We start from the raw sequence: 22,715 nt of genomic DNA, 5'->3' as shown, positions 1-22,715 counted from the left end.
GTGAGGAGGGGAAGTAATGAGGAATGGGGGGGGGGAATAATATTGGGAGAGGGAGAAATAGGATACTGAAGAGGAGCTTGGAGTGAAGTGTGGTTACAGTGAGTAGTCAAAACTGAGTCATACTGACAATGTTTAAAATGCTAATAGAAGTAGGACCTAGTATGATCTCCCTATTAAGACAAGGTAGCTGAAACGTGGGAACCCCTATCCAAGTCCACAGGTCAGCAACCGTAAGATACCCCTATCATTTCCACCAACTAAAGATGAGGGGGGCTCACTGATTTCTAACTTCTTTATAGTCTCTGAGAAGGTAGTCCAAAGTAAATCTTTTAGGGAGGCTTTGCTTGCAGTTATTTATTTAAAATGTACCCAAAGCACTGTGCCTGGTTCCACATCCAGTGAGTCCCTAAATGAATAAAGTCATTTGTGGGGAATCATCATCCTCACTGCTATTAGTCTCTTGTCTTAATTTATAGTGAGCCATGTATTGGTTAGGTCCAGCACAGGACTACCTCCATAATAATAGAACACATTGAATGATAATAACTGTATCTGGATAATTTTGTACTTTGATGTATTTCATCTCTCTTACAGCCAAACGAGCCAGTATCATGGTAAAACACATTTTGCGGTTTTCCCAGCAATGTAATTGAACTAATAAACGGCACTATGCTATTTTATATGTTGCAGACAATGAACAGCTTGCTCGTTCTGGAACCAACTGTCTAGAAAATGTTGTTATTCTAAATGGAGAAAAATTCACCCTGGATATCTGGGACAAAACCGGCAATTGTATGCTGGATATCTTCAAGACCACGATTCCACACGCGTGAGTGCTTTAATCCTTGTGTCTCACCAGGGGCCAGTAAAAAGACAGATTTTAACATTGATGCATTTCACTTGTTAAAATAATTTATTACATTTTAATGTTTTTATTGAATTTTCGTTCCATTCAAAACACATCAATCAATATGGATACAGTGTTCTGCTGATATGAATGCAAGCACTACTGTGTAACTAAGTCTGTATGGTGTAAGTCTCTGCAGGGTAACAACTGAGAGTCACTGCAGTGGTATAGATTTGACTCTCTCTTCCTGCTCAGGTTATTGACGTGGAAACCGGCAGCTGGAGATATTGATTTAAGCACTCAGTCTGAAAAGCAGCAGGTAAGTGTCCTATACTGCATTTGAAGTGTGTGATTACTTGTATATTATTTTATACATGCTGTAGAAGTCTTACCAGTCCATTTTCCAGCAAAACTGAGGTTTGATTCTAGAAATCTTTGTGATCTGTTCGCACAAAGATGAACTTTTGCCAGTGTTCCATTCAAACCACAGAGCTTAGCTGATAATCATTTGTTGGGATTTCACAGCAAGATTTTAATTTCCCTGCTGTATGGTATTGATTACATCTAATGAACCCATTTGTATGATGAATTGTATATACTAGTCTGTGTTGGTGTTTTGTGCAGTCCCAGTACAGCCAGTAGCTGCTGCTTTTCAGGCGAACCATATAGCTTAGCCCCTTCCTCTCTGAAGATTCACATCAACGGCAGGCAGGCTTCACTCCCGTCCGACATTAGCTAACATTGGCTGGTTGTGTCAGCTGTGTGCTGGACCACACAACCCACGTACTTGGAACCTGGCTGTGACATCATTTGGTTCCAGTGAAGGGGCCAGAAACTATTGCTTAACATTCCTAGTCACCTGGTGTTCAGTGGGGTAGTTTGGGCTTCCTCATTTATAGTAGCAAATTCTGTGATGTCACAGCAGTAAATTCATCAGGGATTTAAAAGGGTACGGTATGGAAGGTCTCTCGGATCACCTGTGTCTGTCAGCACTAATAGATGCAGTGTAACCTGGATCATTAGATCCACAAAATAATATATAGTGATAGTCTCCTTGATTTATTTTGTGTTCATTTAAATTGCAAAGCTTTCAGGCAGCTGAAATATATGTGACTGTTTCAGGATTCTGTATCTCAGAAATCTGTGGATATCCATGAGTCCATCCAGCCCCGGCCAGCAGATGGCAGGCGGAGTATCCAGTCTGGAATAACAGCAGTCACCAATGAGGAGTCATACTCTACAAGACTCGGAGCAAGTGAGTTGTAGGGTTTTTAGTGCAGGATAAAAGAGTTTGGAACTTCACGTTACAGTGCACAAGCAACTAATGAGGTCAAAGTAAAATAAAAAAAAGATTTCTTTTACAAACTTGTGTTGTGTATTTACCCTATAATTGCTGATTTTAGATTCTAACCAGAGCTTTTGCTGACCTGTAGCATACCTTGCAAAATGTTAATGCCATTGGTTTCATCCTCTAATTATGATGTGTTTTCATTACTGCAAGGCATGTTAGATTGTCTTGTTCATCAATAATATCATTTGTGGAGATGGAAGATATGAAATTGCTGTGAACTTGAAAAGTAATGTTCTGTCCTGCAAGAGATAAATCACTTTGTGTTTCTTGTAGAAGTACCGGAGCAGAAGCTGTTTGCAGCATTGTTAATTAAATGTGTGGTGCAACTGGAACTCATTCAGACCATCGACAACATTGTGTTCTTCCCAGCAACCAGTAAGAAGGAGGATGCTGAGAACCTGGCTGCAGCTCAGGTGTGTGTTGTGTTTATAAATCTATAACAGGTGTGCAAGGCTTAAAGGAGGGATTTACACATTCTGAGTACAATTACTCTTTTGGCTGCTTACTAGTCAGGATGCCTACTTGGCAGCTTGTGTGGAATGTTATGGGAGTATTTAAGTTTCCTTTCATTTTTGGGGGCACATTGGTTAGCATTGCTGCTTCACAGCACTGGGGTCATGAGTTCAATTCCTAATCAGGGCCCTACAAGTGTGGAGTTTGTATATTCTCCACGTGTTTGTGTGGGGTTCAGTGTTCTCCCCAGCACCTATTTCCCGGATGCTCCACCCGGCTGTTTTTACTTGCCACACGGCTCCTGGAGCCCAACAGAGTCCTATTATAATAGGACACACCATTGCTTCTCTTATCAGAACAGGCACTATGTGAGCACTACAGCCAGCAGTGTGTGTTAGACCACTGCCCACCAGTCTGACCAGTCCTGGCAGGTGTGGGCAATAGCCCCCAACATTTTTTCAATATAATTGCAAATTATAACAACTGCCCCCACCCGGCTACTTCTTAATAACACCCGGCTGGCAACATTTTCTGGGGAGAACACTGGGTTTAATTCAGGTGGTCCGATTTCCTCAACAGACCAAAGACCTACTGGTAGGTTATTTGGCTTCTGACCCTAGTATGTGTGTGTAGTAGGGACTATAGATTGTAAGCTCCAAATAGGGTAGAGACTGATGGTGGATGACACGTATTCTCTGCTGTGTAATACGGTGGTGCTATATAAATATATTATGATTTTGAAATAATGTATTTCATTATTATATCTTTTGATTCCCAAGAGATTGCACAACCACATCTGATGAAATAGGATAGATAAGTCTATGGCTGAACAGACAGAAGTGTAGGGCTACAGAGAGACAGGTTTTACTATAAACCTGTACACTGTGTGAACAAGCTCCTTTATTCTCCTGATGCTTGGCTGACAGCTGGCGATATAAAGCTGTGTGTTTCCTTTACAGAGGGACGCAGTTCATCTTGATGTCCACATTGACACTCAGGATCAAGGAATGTACCGCTTCCTCACATCTCAGCAACTCTTCAAACTCCTGGATTGTCTGCTGGAATCTCACAGATTTGCAAAAGCTTTTAACTCCAATAACGAGCAAAGAACGGCTCTCTGGAAAGCAGGTGAGTGTGGCCAATGCCTGTATTATGAAGAACATGGTAACAAAGTGCACGCGCTACAGGACCTTAATTTACAGAAAGTCCACTTCAACTGCCTTTATGTGCACACTACAATATGTGGGCAGTAATGTTGAGATTGTAAGTATCTGTAGAGCTGTGGAATTATGGTTCCAGATTCTGACTTCTATGTACGGTAATCTTCCTCCAATAGCTAATGGGGTAGACAGAGACCCTATTCCAGCCTTTCTTTGGCGCAGAATCTATACACTCTAAGCTCAGAACACCTATAGCCTTGTATCCATCGTGCTGTAAATAGTTGAATTTCAGAGATATTTCACCTGTAGTCAGACAGCTTTTCTACTTGGCCTATCTCCCTTGGTATTGTGGTCATCTAGCATGCATGTATGGAGAAACTGGCTTTATTTCTACAACGCCCATGCTTGTGAATGTAGAGGTAATGTGTAACATGTAATGGATGGATTTTGACTCGGCAGTGGGACCTCATAACATCATTTACTGCTGGCCCTATTATATACATATACATATATATATATACATATATATATATATATATATATATATATATATACATATATATACATATATATATATATATATATAATTGCTATTTGTGTCCCCAATTCCATGACTGTAGCTTTTTGCTGTATTTTACTGTTGTTTTTATCTCGCTGCTGCCCACAACACAATGAATGCACTGTAAATCCCATTCACCTTGGCCTGGACAGCTGCTAAATTTTATGTTCAGGAAATCTTAGTTTAATTCACCTTATAGCTCAGTGCTGTTTATATTCCATGTTTATACAGCAGAGCAGGCTGATACATGTGTACATGATTAAACATATAAACCATTAGATAGTCCCTGGTATGGCACCATGCAGTCAAACTCAGGAGCAGAAGATGTAGTGCTTAAGCTTGGTTTTATGTTTAAGGTCATAATGATCTGTAAAAAAAAAAATATATATTTGGCAGAAAACCGTTGTAAAAAACAAACAAAAAAGAAAAATGTTTTTTCACAATTCCTAGGTTTCAAGGGTAAATCGAAGCCGAACCTCCTGAAACAGGAGACCAGCAGCCTGGCCTGTGGTTTGCGGATTCTCTTCCGCATGTACATGGATGAGAGCCGGAGGAGTGCTTGGGATGAGGTCCAGCAACGGTTACTTAAGTAAGTAATGTGTCTACCACCCGCGTGTTGCATTGCGGCCGTGTGATACTGTAAAACACGGCTGAATATATTAGTACTACAGCTACGTCTGTCTCTTTTACAGTGTTTGCAGTGAAGCTTTGAGCTATTTTTTAACTCTTACATCTGAAAGTCACAGAGAAGCCTGGACTAATCTTCTGCTGCTGTTCCTAACGAAGGTCCTGAAGATCAGTGATGAGCGGGTAAGCGTAATAATACATATATCCTTACCGCTTTCCAGACAAAACTAAGACACATTAACTTACGTCTTAAGCACACATACTAATGGTTTTATTTCCTTTCTATTGCAGTTTAAAGCTCATGCCTCCTTTTATTATCCCCTGCTGTGTGAAACCATCCAGTTTGACTTAATCCCAGAACTCCGTGCTATCCTTAGAAGATTTTTCCACCGAATTGGGCTTGTTTTTAAAATTTCTTTACCCCCAGATCTGGACCAGGACAGATCAGGACAAAACGTGGAGGTTACTGATTTTCAGTCCTCGGGGGACAAGAGACAGAGGCCTGCCTGTCGAGATAACCTTTAAACGAGAGCGGTTTTCTATTCCGGTTTTAATGGTACAGCTGCTTAGAATGACACTGTCACTTCATTACACTCCAGACTGTCTTGTGGTGGACACTGTCTCTTTACAGATTAATTTCCTTCCTTCCCCACTGCTGTACAGCACAACAAGGGAGGAAACATACATACCATACGAGATGTAACTTCAGCAGTCCAAGACATCCTTCAACTGCTTACGGGGTTAGATGGCAATTGTCAGTTTTGCTTACTAGTATTTTGAACTGAAGAATTAACTCACGTTACCGCCAAGAAGATTGAGAAGGAATCTGATGTTCCTATTTTATGTTGCACTCTGTTTATCTATGAACTTCTAGGGGGTAATAATGTACAGATGTGCAGGTCTGTAATATAAATCGTAAAACACTATATGCCGATCTTCCTGCAATATGATTTCTTCACTGATTTGCTGCAGATCCCATTATTTTATCATTTATGGAATGCACTAGATTTTTTTGAGATTTGAAAAAAAATAAATATTTTTTTAGTTTTCTTTAATACTCTCTTTTAGCCCTGACATTACTGCTGCTGACCTTTCAAATCAGAGGCTGACAATGTTGCATTTGAATAACCTGTAAAATAATGGTAGGGCTTTGAATAAAATTAAGAGCAATTCCTCCAGTGACCTGGAACTTGAATCACTGTAGCAAGTCTAGGTTGTGTCTGCTGTTCTAATTACGTTCCTTTGTTTGATGTAGATTTCACTGTACAGAAATTAATGTTAAATATATAAAAGTAACAAGCTTGGTTTGAAAGTCTGTGGGAAAGTAAAACAGAAATTTCGGGAACTATATCACTACTGTGAATTGTGCTTCAATGGTAACAAAACAAGAATCAGATTCAAGTGTTGATCATTCCTTATTGCAGTGGATGTAGAATTATTGGACATATATATATGGTACAGACCTGTAAAGTTTTCTATGTAAAATTCTGTACAACTTTCTGTACTATATTGGTTCTCATCTGGCATAATCTAATCAGGTTATAGGTCAATAAAGTTTTTGAATTCTTTCATCTTGCAAACCAAGTTGGAGTCATAGTGCTTATCTTATGTATTGTCAGGGAACATAAATCCGACCTGGAAGTAGGAATCATTTTCACCTGTACACGCTGTAGAGACAGCCAATCAGTTCCTGGTACACTTTAACTCCCACCCATTAAATTTAATAGACATTTATTCTCATGATTTTATAGATTTGAGTGATTATATCGGTTACTCTGAAATAAAATATTGACAAACTTCAATGGAACAATGACCCATAGCATAAAAAGAATTAATTGCACTGTTATTCACAGCCCCTGCATCCCTGTGGTCCCCAGAATAGTTATGTCTTCTACTGCAGGGAAAAATCATCCTATGCTCAGGCAAATAAAAGTCGGTCTTTAATTGTTTACCCAGAATTATTCCTTTAACATTCATTCTCCTTGTCCCTTTAAGAGGGAAAAAAACACTCATCCAGGGCCATCAACATACACACACACACAATTATTTTAATGATATTAAAGATAGAGATTTTTTTGTACACAAATAATACAACTCATCAATGATTCATAGATTTGTTTACCAACTGATTTATGCATCTATTTACTTGTAAAAATGATGTCCTCAGCATTTACAGCAATGTCAACATCACTGACGAAAACAGTTCAAATAAATATCTAAGTCCAGAATAGAGGAGTTGGTGGAACGCTGTAACCTGGGAAACCTCTGGCTCAGACTGCACTGATCTATCTTTAATCAATCATTGACTATAAAGTGAGCTCTTAGTGCCTGAAGTGTTGGTACTTCCAGACAATTTCCTGATGTTGCTCCTGTCCATTTCCAGTAGTTGCAAAATTAAAGTACATATTAATACCAGTCAAAGCAACAACAGTGTGATGTATATTTACTGAGAGGCTCTGGACACGTTACCATATTGCGGAGATGTCATGTGATAGATGACCATAGTTCTCCCATTTCTTCCCTCAGCTTGAATATATAAAATGTGAGTGTGTGGTAAGCATATCCCAAAGAGAAGACACTGAAGCTCAACTAAACCCCTCTTTTACCAGGCCTCCTTGTTCCCTTGTTTATGTTCTTTGCCCTTAAAATAAAACTAAAGACACAAAATGTTAATACAAGGAAATTTTGAAAATACATTTCACTTTATTTATCAGAATTAAAATGAATTTGCTCACTGCATGATGCCGAGTGCTGGCAAATTTCTGTGGAAGTTCAATCCACATCCTTTGTTGGTAAAAAAGAAACAAAAACATAGATTAAAGTAAACTATCTGTACCTCATACTGTCCAAGGCCTAAACACATTGTTTCATTAGTCCCAGTTTGATATGGAGTGGTGGGAGAATGATTTTTTTTTTTCCCTGTCAACCAATCTCTCATTAATGATGTTCACTGCACCTACAGTAATGTTTTCTCTTGAAGGCCATGTCACTTTTTTCCAATGATTTGTTTCGCCCTACTATCTGATGATACTATCATAGGATACTATGATACTAGCCCTCTGCCAACTGACTGCTGGTTGGGTGACCAATCACTTGTATATATCAGCTAGAATATTCGCATGTCCCACCTTCTAGAATGTTCTGGTATATTACAAAATCACATGCATGTTTGAAATAGCTTGGCTTATTAGCCATATTTAAAACAGTCCACATAGAGTAAGTAGCAAACCCAGCCAAACCATGATGTGATTTAAGGGGTACAAATGCCATTTACTTTCATGTGCATGCAGGGAAATACCGGGCAGCTCTATTTTCACATTGTAATTTAAAGTGTAGTTAGGAGATCCATTCCTCCCAATTCCAATCTGTCCACCCATTTTCAATCCCCCCTCTTCTCCAAAGCTGCACCATCGTGCTGGATTTACTCTGAAGACTCCGAGAGGTGTGAAAAACACAACTGCAATCAAACACACTTAGTGGAAAGAGCGCTGGAGAGACAGAAGCTAATTGGTTGCTACGGGTAACACACAATCTTGTCACTATAAGTCTACAGACTGATTATCAAAGATTGTAAAATGGCATCAGTGCCTTATACGGTTCATATATAGAAAAGAAAGACCCCTTCTTACCATCTGGAATCACAGTTCTCCTTTTCCTATTTAGGTTCCTCAGCAATGCCTGCTGCTGGATATCTAGTGGAGGTTCAGGATGCATGTATCTCATGCCTGTTTCAGGGGAACAGAAAAGTTATTTTACTCCAAGAGCAAAAACCTGATATAAAGTCATCTTAGGAGTTCAGAGAAATCAAATTCGGGTCGTACAAAACCGAATAAATTATATTTAAACTTGGGATAAATTTTCTGAGTACAAACTAACGACAGACACTTGCTCTTATCAACGTAACAAGAACTCAATTCTCAGCATATACGGAGCCTTGAAAAAAAGATGTTTCCAGTCAGGACTTGTTCTGTATGACCCCTTCCATAAATGTTTCTCCATTTCCCATGTTTGTGGTACGCTTTTGAGATTTGGTGCGTTATCTTTCAGCGCAGTCACTGACTTCTGTAGCTCATTCTTGTTCAGAACCAAGTTTTGGGAGTAGAGGGTGGTCCCACCTAGGCTGCTGCACATGGACTGCACCGAGATCTCAGAGTTCAATGCCTTTACAGTGGTCTCAATTTGTGGCAACAAATTGTGAAAAATGCACTTTTCTTGCCTGCAAAGAATCTGTAAATACCATGTAGAAGATACTGCAGAGATGTGGCAGTTGCCGGCAATCTTGAAAGGGGAGGATGAATGGTGCACACTATAGGCAAACACTGGACAGAACCTGCTGGCCTCTGAAACTGGGGAGGATGTCTGTCTGTCTATCAGCAGGACAATGATGGGAAGCACACCGTAAAAGAATCACTGGAGTGATTTAGAAGGAAGAAAACAGATGTCCTTGAGTGGCTCAGAGTACTGAATCTCATTAAAAATCCTTGACACCTCAAACGTGCTGTCCATTGATGCTCCTCTAACCTGATCCAGCTTGAGTAATTAAGTACAGATGTTTAAACATATTTAATGCCACTAATAAACAAACACATCCCAAACAAATTACACTTGCAGACTGTAAGATGCCTCTCTTAGGAATGTTAAGTATTACTTACCATTAGCGCTTAGCTGATTCCTCCTGCCAGGAACTGGTGGAAAAACTGCCCGGGACTGTGGCTCATCCTGTTCCAGAGATCAAACAGCACCAGATATAACGTTCCTCTCATATCACAGATGCCAATTACACAATGACTGGACAGCATTAACTAGGTGTTGTCAGCTCAATACAAGTCATTTTATACTTTAACAAATTAAACTGACGACATTTTGACCACTCGCCCTCTTTACTTGGCTCTGCAATGTTCCTCTAACCCAAGCTGCAAGCTCGGTAAGTTACATTTTGTTAGCAATATTTTCTTTGTCTCTTTGAAGTTACTGTACATACGAGTAAACCCCCTCAAAGTAATCCCTCTGTGCTTTTATTGCTCTGGGATATCTGGGACACAGCTAAGGGAATCGGTGATCTTCGGAGAAAAAAACACAATCTGCCTGTATCATTTCCACTTCTAAATCCATATTTATTTCCACATTACAGAAACAGACCATATGATTTTGCAGGATCCAGATGGGTTCAGTGTATAAGAAACATGTACTGGACTGTACAATAACTGACTGCAGAATCTCTCCTCTTTCCCTATACTTGTCTTACATAGAATGGTAGTAATGGGGGGGGGGGGGGGTGGTCTTACAGCCAGAGGAGACAGAAACCAGCACTCATTCATGTTATTGCCCACCCTCTCTGGTTCCTCAGTCACAGGGACTGCTCTCTCCTTCTCATAAAACCATTACAGCTCCTCGTCCTGTTTTACATGGAAAGCCAGTGACAGAAGGAGACAGAACAGAGCATTTATTACCCCCCTCTGTTCCTCAGTCACTGTTATGTCCTTCTCAAAAGAGCCTGGATATCTCAGTCAGTAAGGCATCAGACTTTTAGGTCTAGATTTACTAAGCTGCGGGTTTGAAAAAGTGGGGATGTTGCCCATAGCAACCAATCAGATTCTAGCTTTCATTTATTTAGTACCTTCTACAAAATGATAGCTAGAATCTGATTGGTTGCTATTGGCAACATCCCCACTTTTTCAAACCCGCAGCTTAGTAAATCTAGCCCTTAATCTGAGGGTCCAGGGTTCAAGTCCCTGTTTGGGCAGCATTTCACTATTAAATGATGGCAACACTGAAGCTGCCTGTCTGCAAGCTGGATTTGTAGCTGTCTCCATGTTAGTAAGCCGCCAGCTCTGGACACATGGTTGGGTCAACAGGGACAAGTACGGATTTTATAACTATCATGGATTCTGAATATGTTTAATCCTTCACTCTTTGATTATAAATAGTAATGATTGCAGTTTCACATATAGTTTGTGAGGATGCAGTCATGTCCATGAGAGAGCTTTAAATGATGTCTTAAACCAGGATACCCAATTCAACCAACACCGTAGATGTCAGATAAGTAGATATGAATTAAGAAGCTTTTAATTTTAAACTGGACACCATCATGTTCAAAAGGGGTTAACCCCTACCCCCATCACTTTGGTAGAACATCTTAAGCAACTACTGGCATAGTAGAAACTGTACCTGATGTTGCAACTTATCCTGGTACCAAAGAATAGTTTTTCTGGTCTGCATAGGTTTTTCATCTGGAACTACTACTTTACCACCACAGGTTTTCTGTCTGTCGTCACTGTGGGAAAGTACATTTGGGTACATTGGTCAGTGCACATGTATCCATTGGGGGTAGCCTATGACACATGGTGATCTGTCTCTTATAACCTACACAGTGTTCTTATTTCTGTAAAGGGATTGATGAGCTAAACAAGGAATGTTAAATATATAGAGAACCACTACATTTGTTCTGTATTCGAGCCCTGTAGGCTGTTTCACAAGCTGTGGAGGAAAAACTCTGACAATGACTTCCTAGAATGTATGTGACTGGATATGAAGGACATTGTTTTGCATACATTAGCATCATCTCCGTATAAATGGAGGAGTAGCTTTGTTGAATATATACCACGAAAATAGAGAGGGTGGACCAAAACATGCACTTTGTGTTATGTCATCTTATCTTTATTTTTTTATCATATTTTCTATTTTCTGGGATACTTGATGAATACTTTGTCTGTATTGTTATCTCATATAAGTATATTTTTGTTGAGTGGGTCAATACTGACCTCCTACAGAAACAAGCTCAAGGCTACATGTACCGTTCATTATCAAATGCATGTAGTTTTCCATTCAAGTTGGTTACAGAATAGGGTGTGATACTTATGTTCGACAGTTACAGGATCAACATTTATATGGGTGACACCAAAATATAGACAGGGTTAGAAAGTCGACAACAATCACTTTGACAGTACTATTAGGCGGGGAATTCAAAGGTAGACAATACTATTAGGCAGGCAATTCAATGGTAGACAGTGCTATTAGGCGGGCAATTCAAAGGTAGATAGTACTATTAGGTGGACAATTCAAAGGTGAAATCCATCTTTGTCAACCTAGAGCTTACACTTATGGCAAGTGACATTCACTATGTGCAGCGATTTATTACGACTTGGCTATAGTGCTAAACCCGCAACACACATGGAGAAAAAAAGCAACTAGCTTATGGTGGCACAGTGGTGAGCATTGCTGATTTATAGCACTGGGGACTTGAGTTCAAACTAGAGATGCTCAGGCTCAGGAACCGAACACACCCAAACTTAGGGGATCCGAGTACTGAGTCGAGTCGTTGAGTCGCGCTTTTTCGGAATCGAAAACGAGGCAAAACGTTTTTGTTACATCATCGGATCTTGGATCTCGCGAGTTTTGGAATCTATAAATACCGCCCTCCACAGCGATCTAGCGCCATTTGAGAGCGGGACACGGAAGGGGCAGGACAGAGTGTAGAGCAGTTGGGCAGGCAAAGTTATAGAATTGAAAGAGGAGGGTGGTAGCAGTGTTAAACTACGTAATCAGTGACATTCAGGAGAGCTCCATTGCAAAATATCATTGCAGAAAAATACAAATGCATATACAGTGCTTATGCTTACAGGGTTGATGTAATTCTGCAGTCAAATTCTAGTGTTTTATATACATAACACACAAAGAGGAGAGCTGCAGTGTTAAATCTCATTGCAGAAAACTACAAATACTAGTGCTGTCTGACTACTTGTAATTCTGCAGTCCAATTCTACTGTGTTCCATAGATAACACCTAAAGAGAAGAGCTCCATAGTGAAATCTCATTGCAGAAAAATACAAATACTACTGCTGTCTGGCTAAGTGTAATTCTGCAGTCCAATTCTACTGTGTTCCATAGATAACACCTAAAGAGAAGAGCTCCATAGTGAAATCTCATTGCAGAAAAATACAAATACTACTGCTGTCTGGCTAAGTGTAATTCTGCAGTCCAATTCTACTGTCTTATATACGTAACACACAAAGAGAAGAGCTCCATTGCTAATTGTCATTGCTGGAATACAAATCCTAGGCTTTGCAGGCTTTTCTTGTGAATTTGCAGTCAAAGTGTATGGTGTTATCCAAATGGATTCACAGCAGTACACAGAAGAGAAGGAGCAACAAGCAGCTGCTGCCACCAGTCATGATGATCGTAATCCCTGTACGTCATCTGGTAAAGCCTATGTAAAAGTTCATAGTATTTTTAAGTCAGGGAAACAAACATCTAAAAAAAACACCTTTTACTATGGTCAAGAAAAAAAGAGCTGTAATCCAGGCAAAGTTATCTGCCGAACAAAAAAAATAACTGCCAACATGCCATTCTACACACGCAGTGGCAAAGAAAGAATGAGGCCTTCGCCTTTCTCTATAAGTGCGATATCTAAAACTGTTACTGAGGCTTCTTGTAAGGTCCCTCGTGACCACGCAAGACCAAGTAATTTGGACTCCAAAAGTGGTGCCCAAATACTTTTACGTGTAAAAGCCGAGCTGGAATAAAACAGGCATTAGAGGAAAATGTATGTTCAGATTCAGAAATGACACAAATTCCTGAGGAGAGTCCATCCATGAGTGCTATGTATAATCCTTACCATTCTGATAGTGTACCCATAAAGAAGGCCCCTTTCAGCATTTCTGCAGATGTGTGCCTGAACAGCCCAAGTGTAGCCAGTGATACACCAATTCAGGATGCCACTTTGCAATTAGAACAGGATGAGGGAGATATTTGTGTAGCCAACGAGGGCTCTAATGAGGATGTTGATGGGGATGATGTTGTTTGTGTAAGTTCTGCACCAGTGGAAACAGTTCTGGCATGTAATACAAAAAAGTCCTTTGTCATGCCTGTGTTAGGAACTCCTTCAGTCAGCACGACAAAACCCGTAGTCTGCTCCGAAGTCTGGTGTTCACTGGAGCCCCTAGTGGTGGGGACAGACTTGGCTGCAGATGAACGGAGGGTCGTGTAATGTGCACTGACTGGGGAGAACCCTGAGGTAGCGAAGTAGTACAGCAGTGTGAGATCCAAGCAAAGGTCAAGGGCCGGCAGCAGGCAGCGACACCAGATAACGAGCCAAGGTCAGGGGTCACAGGCAATACAACGAGGTCCAGAAACAAGACAGGGGTCATACACGGGAAATCCAAACTAGAGGTACAGCACACAGGAAGCTATAACTGGCAGTGAGGTTTAATCCTCACTGCCTTAAGTAGTGAGAGGAACCAATAGGAGCAGAGTGCAGCGAGACTCCTCCCATAGTGCAGAATATCATCCCCGGGCATGCTCAGTTGAATTAGTGGGATATTTTCTAAGTTCCTGAGCATGCTCACTATGCAATTCCTCTCCTGCATGCTCAGTGCAGCTGGGTGTTCCTCTTCACAAGACAGCTGCCGCTGATCACTACACTCACTGGCTCATAAAAACCATTGCCAGTTCATATATCTTAGTGTGTTACTTTTTGCTGCGCGCAGTGGCCCGGCTAGAGGACAGCTGGCCGGGCGCTGCGGCAGACGAGGCAGAGCGTCCCGGTTGTTGCCTAGGCAACCGGGATGCGCAGGGCGGAAGTGACGTCCCGGTCGTCAAGTAGACGACTGGGGCGTCTGGGAGAACCGGAAGTGAGCCGCCGCGGCTCGTAACAGCCTGGACATAAGACCAAAAAATCCCCTTCTTATGTGTGAAATTATTTCTACCCAAATCCTGACAACAGTTGTCTAGCCATTTGTAGCGTATGTAAAGCCACAGTCAGTCGAGGGAGGGACCTTAACCATCTAGCTACCTCATCCATGTTACGCCATTTGATGCGAGTTCATGGCAAGGTGTTGGGAAAATCAGAAAGTTATGCTAAAAAAATAACAACAAGCAGTCTATCATCAGCTAGGTCCCTTCTCTCACCTACATACCGACGGCAGCAATCTACACCCACAACACCATCCTCATCAATATCCTCAGTAGTGATCGAAGTTAGTCCTGTATCCAAGTTGGTAAGGCTAGATGACTCCTCCACTATCCTGGATTCCTCAGAAGAATTCTTGAGCGTTAGTCCCACTGCTTTTGCTGCTGCTGGGGATGAATCTTCATCCCAGAAGCAGACCAAGAAGAAGACTACTAGTAGTTTACAACAATTGTTTACAACAATTGACTGTTAAACAATCCTTTGCAAGAGGAAGCAAGTATGAAAGCTGTCACCCAGTCACACAGCGGATCACAGACGTCATGGCGACTATGCTAGTATTAGGTCTGCGTCCAATATTCACTATTAATTCAGCTGGTTTCAGACAGTTACTTGAGGTCTTGTGTCCCCGTTACCAAATTCCATCACGACACCATTTCAGTAGAAAAGCTATTCCTCACCTCTACCAGAAGGTTCGTAAAAATGTTATTATCTGGCTGCAAAATGCCAATCTACCCACTGTACACTTAACCACAGATATAAGGACAAGCGGAACTGGCAAACAAAATATTATACGACTGTGACAGCCCACTGGGTTAGTGATTCGCCTTCACCAGCAGAAACAGCAGCAGCATGTACCCAAGTACGTCACATTTGTCAGAGGCAGGCTACTTTGTGTATCACTGGCTTCACTAAGAGGCATACAGCTGACAATCTGTTACAAAAACTAAGGGATGTCATTGCAACATGGCTTATCCTGCTTTGACTCTCCTCAGGATATGTCATTTCTGATAACACAATCAATATTGTGAGAGCATTGCAGCTTGGTGAATTCCCTCACATTCCCTGTTTTGCTCACACAATAAACCTGGTGGTGCAGAGCTTTTTAAAAAATGACAGGGACGTGCAGGAGATGCTGTCTGTGCCATATAAAATATCTGGATATTTCTGGCATTCGGCAACAGCGTGCAGGAGATTGCAGCAGTTGCAAGAGCAATTTAATTTGCCCTGCCACCAACTGAAGCAAGAGGTGGTGACAAGGTGGAATTCCACCCTGTATATGCTTCTGCGGATGGAGGAACAGCGAAAAGCCATCCACACTTACTCCACAAGCCATGACATTGGGAAAGGAGGGGGGATGTATTTTAGTCAAGCGCAGTGGAGAATACTTTCCGTGTTGTGCAAGGTGCTGAAACCATTCGAAGTAGTCACGTGTGAAGTGAGTTCAGACACTGCTAGCTTGAGTCAATTGATTCCCTTAATTATACTTTTGGAAAAGCAGCTTGAGAAACTAAAGGAGGAGATTAAACAAAGCAATTCCGCAAAGTATGTCAGACTTGTAGATCAAGTACTTTATTTGCTTCGACAGGATCCAAGAGTTATCAAAATCTTGAAATCAGATCACTTCAGTTTGGCGACTGTGCTTGATCCTCGTTTTAAGAGCTATGTCTTCTCTTTGTTTCCAACTGACCCAGATCTGAAGAAATGCAAGGAGCTCCTGGGGAGCAAGTTGATAGCTTAAGTGTTACGTGCCAGAACGACGTCTTCTCCTTCAGTTTCTCACTCAACTGTTAGGAAAAAACTTAGCTTTCCCAAGAGACCCAGTGATGACTCTGCACCAACTTTTGACATCTGGTCTGGTCTAAAAGAATTGACCAAAAAAAGTAACACCGCTGCCGTAACTCCACCTGATCCTACTATCAGCATCCAAAGGCTGGTGGAGGATTATTTTCACAACAGCATAGAAATAGACATATCAGACAGTCCCTTTACATACTGGGAGGAAAAAAAGGGAATTTGGAGACCAACTAGCTTTGCACTGCCTAAGCTACCCACCCACCAGTGTGTACTCGGAAAGAGTTTTCAGCACAGCCGGGAACCTTGTCAGTGATCGGTGTAGGAGGCTACTTCCTCAAAATTTGGAAAAGATGATGTTCATAAAAATGAACTTCAAGTTCCACGAAGAAGGCCTTTCCTGCCAATTTACATAAAAATACTGAGACTTTGCCGTTGCAAAAGAAAAAAACAAAAAAGAACTTGCCAATCCAGCGTCGGATCCTCCTCCTCCTCACTGTTCTCACTGACTGCCTGGCGTGACGTCATCACATCCGACAGTGTCAGTAAGGAGCAGCAGCAGAGAGGACATTAAAGAAGGTAAGTAAAGGAACAGAGAGTGAAAGGGGACAGAGTGTGAGATGGTTAAAGGAGATAGATGGTGAAGGGGGACAGATGGTGAAGGGGGACAGAGTGTGAGATAATAAAGGGGGACAAAATGTGGGATAGTAATGGGGGACAGAGTGTGAGTTGGTGAAGGGGGACAGTGGTATGATGAATGGGAACAGTGGTATGAATGTATCAATGTGATGGTGAAGGGGCCTAATTATGTTAATACGTTATTTTGACCCAACTACTTAAAAAACGGGACTACCCGGTAATTATTTTGGCATAGGGGTGCCTTGGAAAAATTATGGAGACCCCAAGGGTGCCTCGAACTGAGAAAGCTTGGGAATCACTAGGCTAGGTACACACGGGAGCTCTTTCAGCCAATTATCGGGCCAATCACCCGATAAACGACTGCTCGGCCACATATCGCGTTAGTGTGTATACTTACACAAAGAACGTCAGTCGATCCAAAGTGCCGATTGTTGTTTCATTTGGTTGTCATACTGTTTAATAAGCTTGATCCAATCACCTTCTGATCATGCAGTGTGTATGCACTCACAATCTCCATAGAGTTTAGAGGCATGATCTTTGCAGCTGATGCCGGCAATGAATATGTCCCAGTGAACAAATGTAAAGAGGTGCTGTAGATGGAATAATTTGTTTGTTCTGAGACTATATTTCTTTTCAGAGTCACAGAAGCTAACAAAATTCATAATGACATGTGGCTAGCTATAACAAGGAGGTTAGTTAGTGTGACAGGAATCAATGAAAGAATGAATGACTATTGTGCTGTCATCCTCTAATGAGGACTAGATGAAGAGCACAGATCTGAAGGTAAATTGTGTCTAGCGTATACGCATGAATCGCTCGACTGATCGGACCTTCAGCCGTAGGTACAATCGTTGTAGATAACACATTGGTCGGAAAATTCTTCAGTGTGTATCTAGTCTTACTGCAAGTTTTTGTTATAGGTGACTTGCCATTGCCACAATCCACTCTACAAGCTGTAACCCTTCCTCATAATTGCCCACTATTAGGTATATATTCTCAGTTTTATCATTACACCTACTGCAGCTCCCATAAGAAGTCTTTTCACCATTGTCCTACTGTCAGTGCTATAATTATTATACTATGCAGACATCTGTGACCCCATAAAAGATCACTGAATCCATCACTGCTTTAGACTGACTCATAAATTACTACTTCCAACATGCATGTGTGACAATGGCCTTAAGATCCATTAATGCATCTGAAAATAATCTGTTTGTACGTACAAATTGTGACCGTTAACTAATAATTCGGATTTTGGTCTTTTTATTTATTTGTTCATCCTTAAAAAGACAAAATTATATACAAAATACAAATCAGCTTTTCTGGCTACAAAGTTATTTTCTATACATAATATAGGAGTCAGTTATTTATACAAAAATCTGTATATGATAACAAGAAAAACAGAATGAACACAAAGCGTATATGCTGCCTGATCTCACAACTACCTGGGGGCGACTATATCCCCAAGAGCTTTGGATAATCCCCGGTGGTAATCTTCATGTGCTGGATTATAACCATTGCCGGGGAAAGATGGCTCAGGGAGAAGGGTGTGGAAAGATACTATTGGTCTTTCAGCTACTGGTTTGTATTACACCCACCTGCTCGACTTCAGTGGGGCAAGGACAATGCCAGGTCTATGGACTATTCCAGGTAGATAGACTGCTCCAAGTGGTCTTAATCTGTCAGGCTTTCAAGGGAAAAAAAAAACCATGAGTACTGACATATATGTGTTTATTTTTTACTGTAAAATTGTTGTATCAATGTTTTCAAATATACATGTGTGCAAATATTTCTAGTAATTAAACAACTATTCTCCCATCCTACAAATGTTAGCAAGATACACAATTCATATTATTTCATCACTTTACAACCTGTAGCTACTGTTACCACTGCTGTCTACAGACAGGTCCGGCCCTTTTTGGTGAATGCTTTCTACAGACGGCACTTGAAACCGCTGCAGACTACAAGGAACATCACCTATTAAATTTCATACTAGCAATGAGTAAAACATTCTCCTAATAAAATAAAATGCTAACTTCCAATGCCGTGTTTTTAAATTCCCTTAGTAATTTACTCTCAGGAATATAAATATAAGTATATAAAATTCCATTTAGAATAGTTTTACTAGCATCCATAGCGGTTATTAACTCGGCTAAGTTCATATAATTCTAGAATACCAATGCCTTATGTTACATAATCCACTTTTACTCTTCACAAAGTTCTTATGTCAGTGTTAAAGGCACTCTAATGTCAAACTTAATTTGAAAGAGAATGTATATGCTAGACGTAGTTTTATGATGTCCTTCTATACACACTAATGGAGGCGTTACTGTAAAAAGTAACACAGCCTGCGCAATACTACCGTTATTACTGCAATAGTGCATTTAAATTCCGTTATTACGGTAACTTCAACGCCATATTTTTGATCGCATCTTCCTGAGCTGCAAGCAGAAAGCTGGGTTAAATTTACAGTAATAACCGTAGTAGGATAAACACCGGGTTAATCTGGGGGGAATTGAATTCCCCACTCTGTTTCTATGCAACACACTCAATATTAGGTCTGTGGAGATGTGCCTCGCTGCGGTGCCCAAGAAGAAGGCGAAGATGTGTCCCGCTGCTATGCCTGTGAAGAGGGTGAAGACAGAATAGAAGGAACTCCACTTACCATCCCTGCGTTCCAGCGCCGAGTATTTCTCCTCTTCTTCCGCAGGTCCGGGCAGCAGTGGGCAGGTGAGCCAATCAGTGCTCACCTCCCCCTGCTGGCCAATTGGTGGCCGTTTGAATTATTTGCGCTGCGGCAAGCCAAATGACATCAGCGCGCCGGCGGTTATTTAAGCCGCCGGGCGCCATGATTTCTCAAGAAGTCCGTCGGCGGAGCAGAGAAGAGAGGACGTTGTGGGACGTCCGGTGTAAAGAAGAAAGAAGACGCCGTCGGAAGTGGCAGGGTGCCCTTGTCAGGGCAAGGAGCTATGATTCCACTAGAAGAAAGCGCCGGAAACGTCAGCGGGGTGTCCTTGTAAGGGCTAGGAGTGCCTCCGCCCAGAAGACAGCCGCACCGAACCAGGCTGGAGGGTCTGGAAGACCCAGAGAAGATGTCGGGGGCAAGTAGAGTATCCTGCGCGGAGCAGGTAAGTATACTCTACTGTTAGGTCGGGCACAAGGCCCGGGGATACTGTCAGGCACTAGGCCCGTGGCCACAGATAGAGGGCACAAGGCCCTAGTCAGTTGGGCATAAGGCCCATAGGTAGAAAAGGGCACAAGGCCCTAGTATTAGTTGGGCCTAAAGCCCATGGTCAGGGCCCAAGACCCTACTGTTATTTGGGCATAAAGCTCATAATCAGGGCACAAGGCCCTAGTGTTAGTTGGACATAGAGCCCATAGTCAGAAAGGGCACAAGGCCCTAGTTAGCTGGGCTCAGAGCACATAGTGAGGAAGGGCGCAAGGCCCTGTAGTGAGAGGGGCACAAGGCCCCAGTAGGTAAAGCCAGGGCATCAGGGCCTTATATGTAGTATGGGCGTGAGAGCCCTGAGTTAGAAAGGGTGCAGGTCCCAGAGTTGTGTAAGTAAATCTAGGTGATGGTCCTAGGCAACAGTTGAGCAGAAGGCTCCTGTTACTGCTATACAAACCGGCTGGTTAGGTAGCAGGGGTAAGTGTCTCCCGTTGTCAGCCTTCCAGATACAGCAGCAAAGTGTTATTGAGCCTGTATGGTGCAATATTGTTTTGCGCTTGTGTTCGGTTGTGCTGTGTATGTTTATTTACATGTGCAAGACGTCAGGCCCCATTCAAGGTAGGCTCTTGTTTCCTTACTGTACTCCTGTGATTTTCTGTGTCTGTGGGGACAAGGGGTAGTTAAAACGCACACACAGTTAGGGTAGGACACACGGTAGTCTTCCCGTCCTGTAGGTCCCTGGGATTACGCGGGTTTCCTGAGGCAGTGATTGGGCACCTCACTGGCAGTGCAGCACAGCCCTTTTGAGTTCCAGGGGTGCATCCCAATATTCCAATTGGGTGTCCCAGTCTGAGTTTCGGCAGGGTCCCTTGCGGTTCCAGATTGGGGTGGTACCACTTGGGAGGACGCGACCGTCCCGAGTTCCAGCAGTGGCCACTGATGGTTCCGAGCAGAAGCTGCCACCCAGGTAGCGCGTTGCTCCATTAAGCCCTAGTCGGGCAGATGGCAACTGTTCCTTGGGATTCTGTGACTAACCCCATAGAGAGAAGATAGTCTTATTGGTACGACCTGGGTTAGAGTTTAGGATCAGTCCTTCGGAGTAGAAGGTGAACACCGGCTGGTGTTCCCCATAGGTAGAAGGAGGAGGCTTAGGGAGTACACTACACCAAGTTTCTAGCGAAGTTGCACTATTCGACCATTAGTTGTTTGTTGTAGGGCCAGGGCGCCTGTTGTTAGCTAGTGCCTGTTGTGTGGGTGGTACACTGTAGCCTCACTTGTAGAGTAGAGGAAGGCTGTGTTGTTTTCTGTCTTCCAAAGATGACGGAGAGGAGCAGGAGAGCAGGGACCGAAAGTTGGAGTGCCCAGGTGAGTATAGCTCTCTTGATCCTTTACTTCTGGTTAGGCCCTCACCGAGGGGTGAGTAGAGTGTTTGGGGCGGGACTGTTCCTAGTCCTAAATTCTCGTAGTCCTGCGCCCTTGGCAAGAACAAATCGAGGTGGTGGCAAGCGATAATCACTTGAGTGTCTCTGCTCCTTGCCATAGTCTCGGACAGTCCTTTTCTGGTACGCACGGCCTTAACTTCTGTTTCTTCCTTAGAGGGAAGTGAAGTGAGGTGACAGAGGTTCAGTTGCTGGTCTGCTGGGATAGGAGAGCGGCTGGGGTGTTTCAGAAGCGGACGGAAGGTGGTCATCATTTTGAAGGTAAGATATATGTTTGCGTCTGTCCTGTTCCCCGTAGGCGTTACAGGTCTGACAATAGCCAGACACCTCTCTCTTTTTTTACTACAATTAACAGACGGGGAAAAGATTGAGAAGAGGGTTTTATAAAGTGAAAGTGAGATTATTGAACAGAGACAAAAAACAAAGATACCACTATTGTATAATTCAGATCCAGAAGACCCCATCTCTGGACCAGTTGTTGAAAAACCTGAGGGTGCCGGGACCATTCTCCCATGTCTGCTGAGGTAATCTGCTTCCCAGTGGTCTATTCCAGGAATGAAAACTGCAAATATTGTTGGGACCCAGACTTCTGCACAAGCCAGAATCTGTTCTGCCACATGCATGGCTCCTGAGCTTTTGGTTCCTCCCTAACGATTTACATATGCCACCGCTGTGGCATTGTTTGATTGGATCCGGACCGGTTTTCACTGAAGGAAGGGTTTTGCTCCTGGAAGAGATAACAACATGGCTTGTAATTCGAGAATGTTGATCGGCAGGAGAGCCAATGTGTTGGTCCATAGAAACCTGGACCGACTTGGATCTAAGCCAATGGGGCAGAGGACCTACCCGTTATCAGATGCTCCTGTTTGAGCCACTATGCCAGAAAAAGACGGGCCCTTTTTGGAGAGTCGTATCCACTGGGTCTCCAGATGGAGAGGAGATCTCAACCACTGTTTCAGAAGATCCCATTGGAAGACACGCAAGTGGAACAG

General features: G+C 42.3%; 2 protein-coding genes across 3 annotated transcripts in view; one reads left to right on the top strand and one right to left on the bottom strand.

The window, feature by feature from the left end:
* The window catches only part of ARFGEF1 (ARF guanine nucleotide exchange factor 1), a 123,402-nt gene extending 116,821 nt beyond the window's left edge, over window positions 1-6,581 (top strand). The window contains exons 32-39 of one of the 2 annotated variants that reach the window (XM_075213615.1): window positions 691-829; window positions 1,103-1,166; window positions 1,985-2,102; window positions 2,472-2,611; window positions 3,611-3,779; window positions 4,821-4,959; window positions 5,063-5,180; window positions 5,289-6,581. In XM_075213615.1, coding sequence (XP_075069716.1) covers window positions 691-829; window positions 1,103-1,166; window positions 1,985-2,102; window positions 2,472-2,611; window positions 3,611-3,779; window positions 4,821-4,959; window positions 5,063-5,180; window positions 5,289-5,522 — 1,121 coding nt within the window. In that variant the 3' untranslated portion in view covers window positions 5,523-6,581. Of the gene's footprint in view, window positions 1-690; window positions 830-1,102; window positions 1,167-1,969; window positions 2,103-2,471; window positions 2,612-3,610; window positions 3,780-4,820; window positions 4,960-5,062; window positions 5,181-5,288 lie in introns of both variants that reach the window. The other variant, XM_075213614.1, reaches the window with a different exon arrangement.
* A 1,147-nt stretch (window positions 6,582-7,728) lies between these two features.
* Window positions 7,729-22,715, bottom strand: part of LOC142159058 (uncharacterized) — a 39,170-nt gene continuing 24,183 nt past the window's right edge. Inside the window, exons 6-10 of the mRNA XM_075213613.1 lie at window positions 18,714-18,802; window positions 11,166-11,271; window positions 9,650-9,716; window positions 8,627-8,722; window positions 7,729-7,781 (exon numbers count right to left, since the gene is read on the bottom strand). Coding sequence (XP_075069714.1) covers window positions 7,729-7,781; window positions 8,627-8,722; window positions 9,650-9,716; window positions 11,166-11,271; window positions 18,714-18,802 — 411 coding nt within the window. The remainder of the gene's footprint in view (window positions 7,782-8,626; window positions 8,723-9,649; window positions 9,717-11,165; window positions 11,272-18,713; window positions 18,803-22,715) is intronic.

This window comes from Mixophyes fleayi, chromosome 5 (assembly GCF_038048845.1).
Source record: "Mixophyes fleayi isolate aMixFle1 chromosome 5, aMixFle1.hap1, whole genome shotgun sequence".
Lineage (NCBI taxonomy): Eukaryota > Metazoa > Chordata > Amphibia > Anura > Limnodynastidae > Mixophyes > Mixophyes fleayi.
This window is presented reverse-complemented; position numbering and strand designations above follow the sequence as displayed.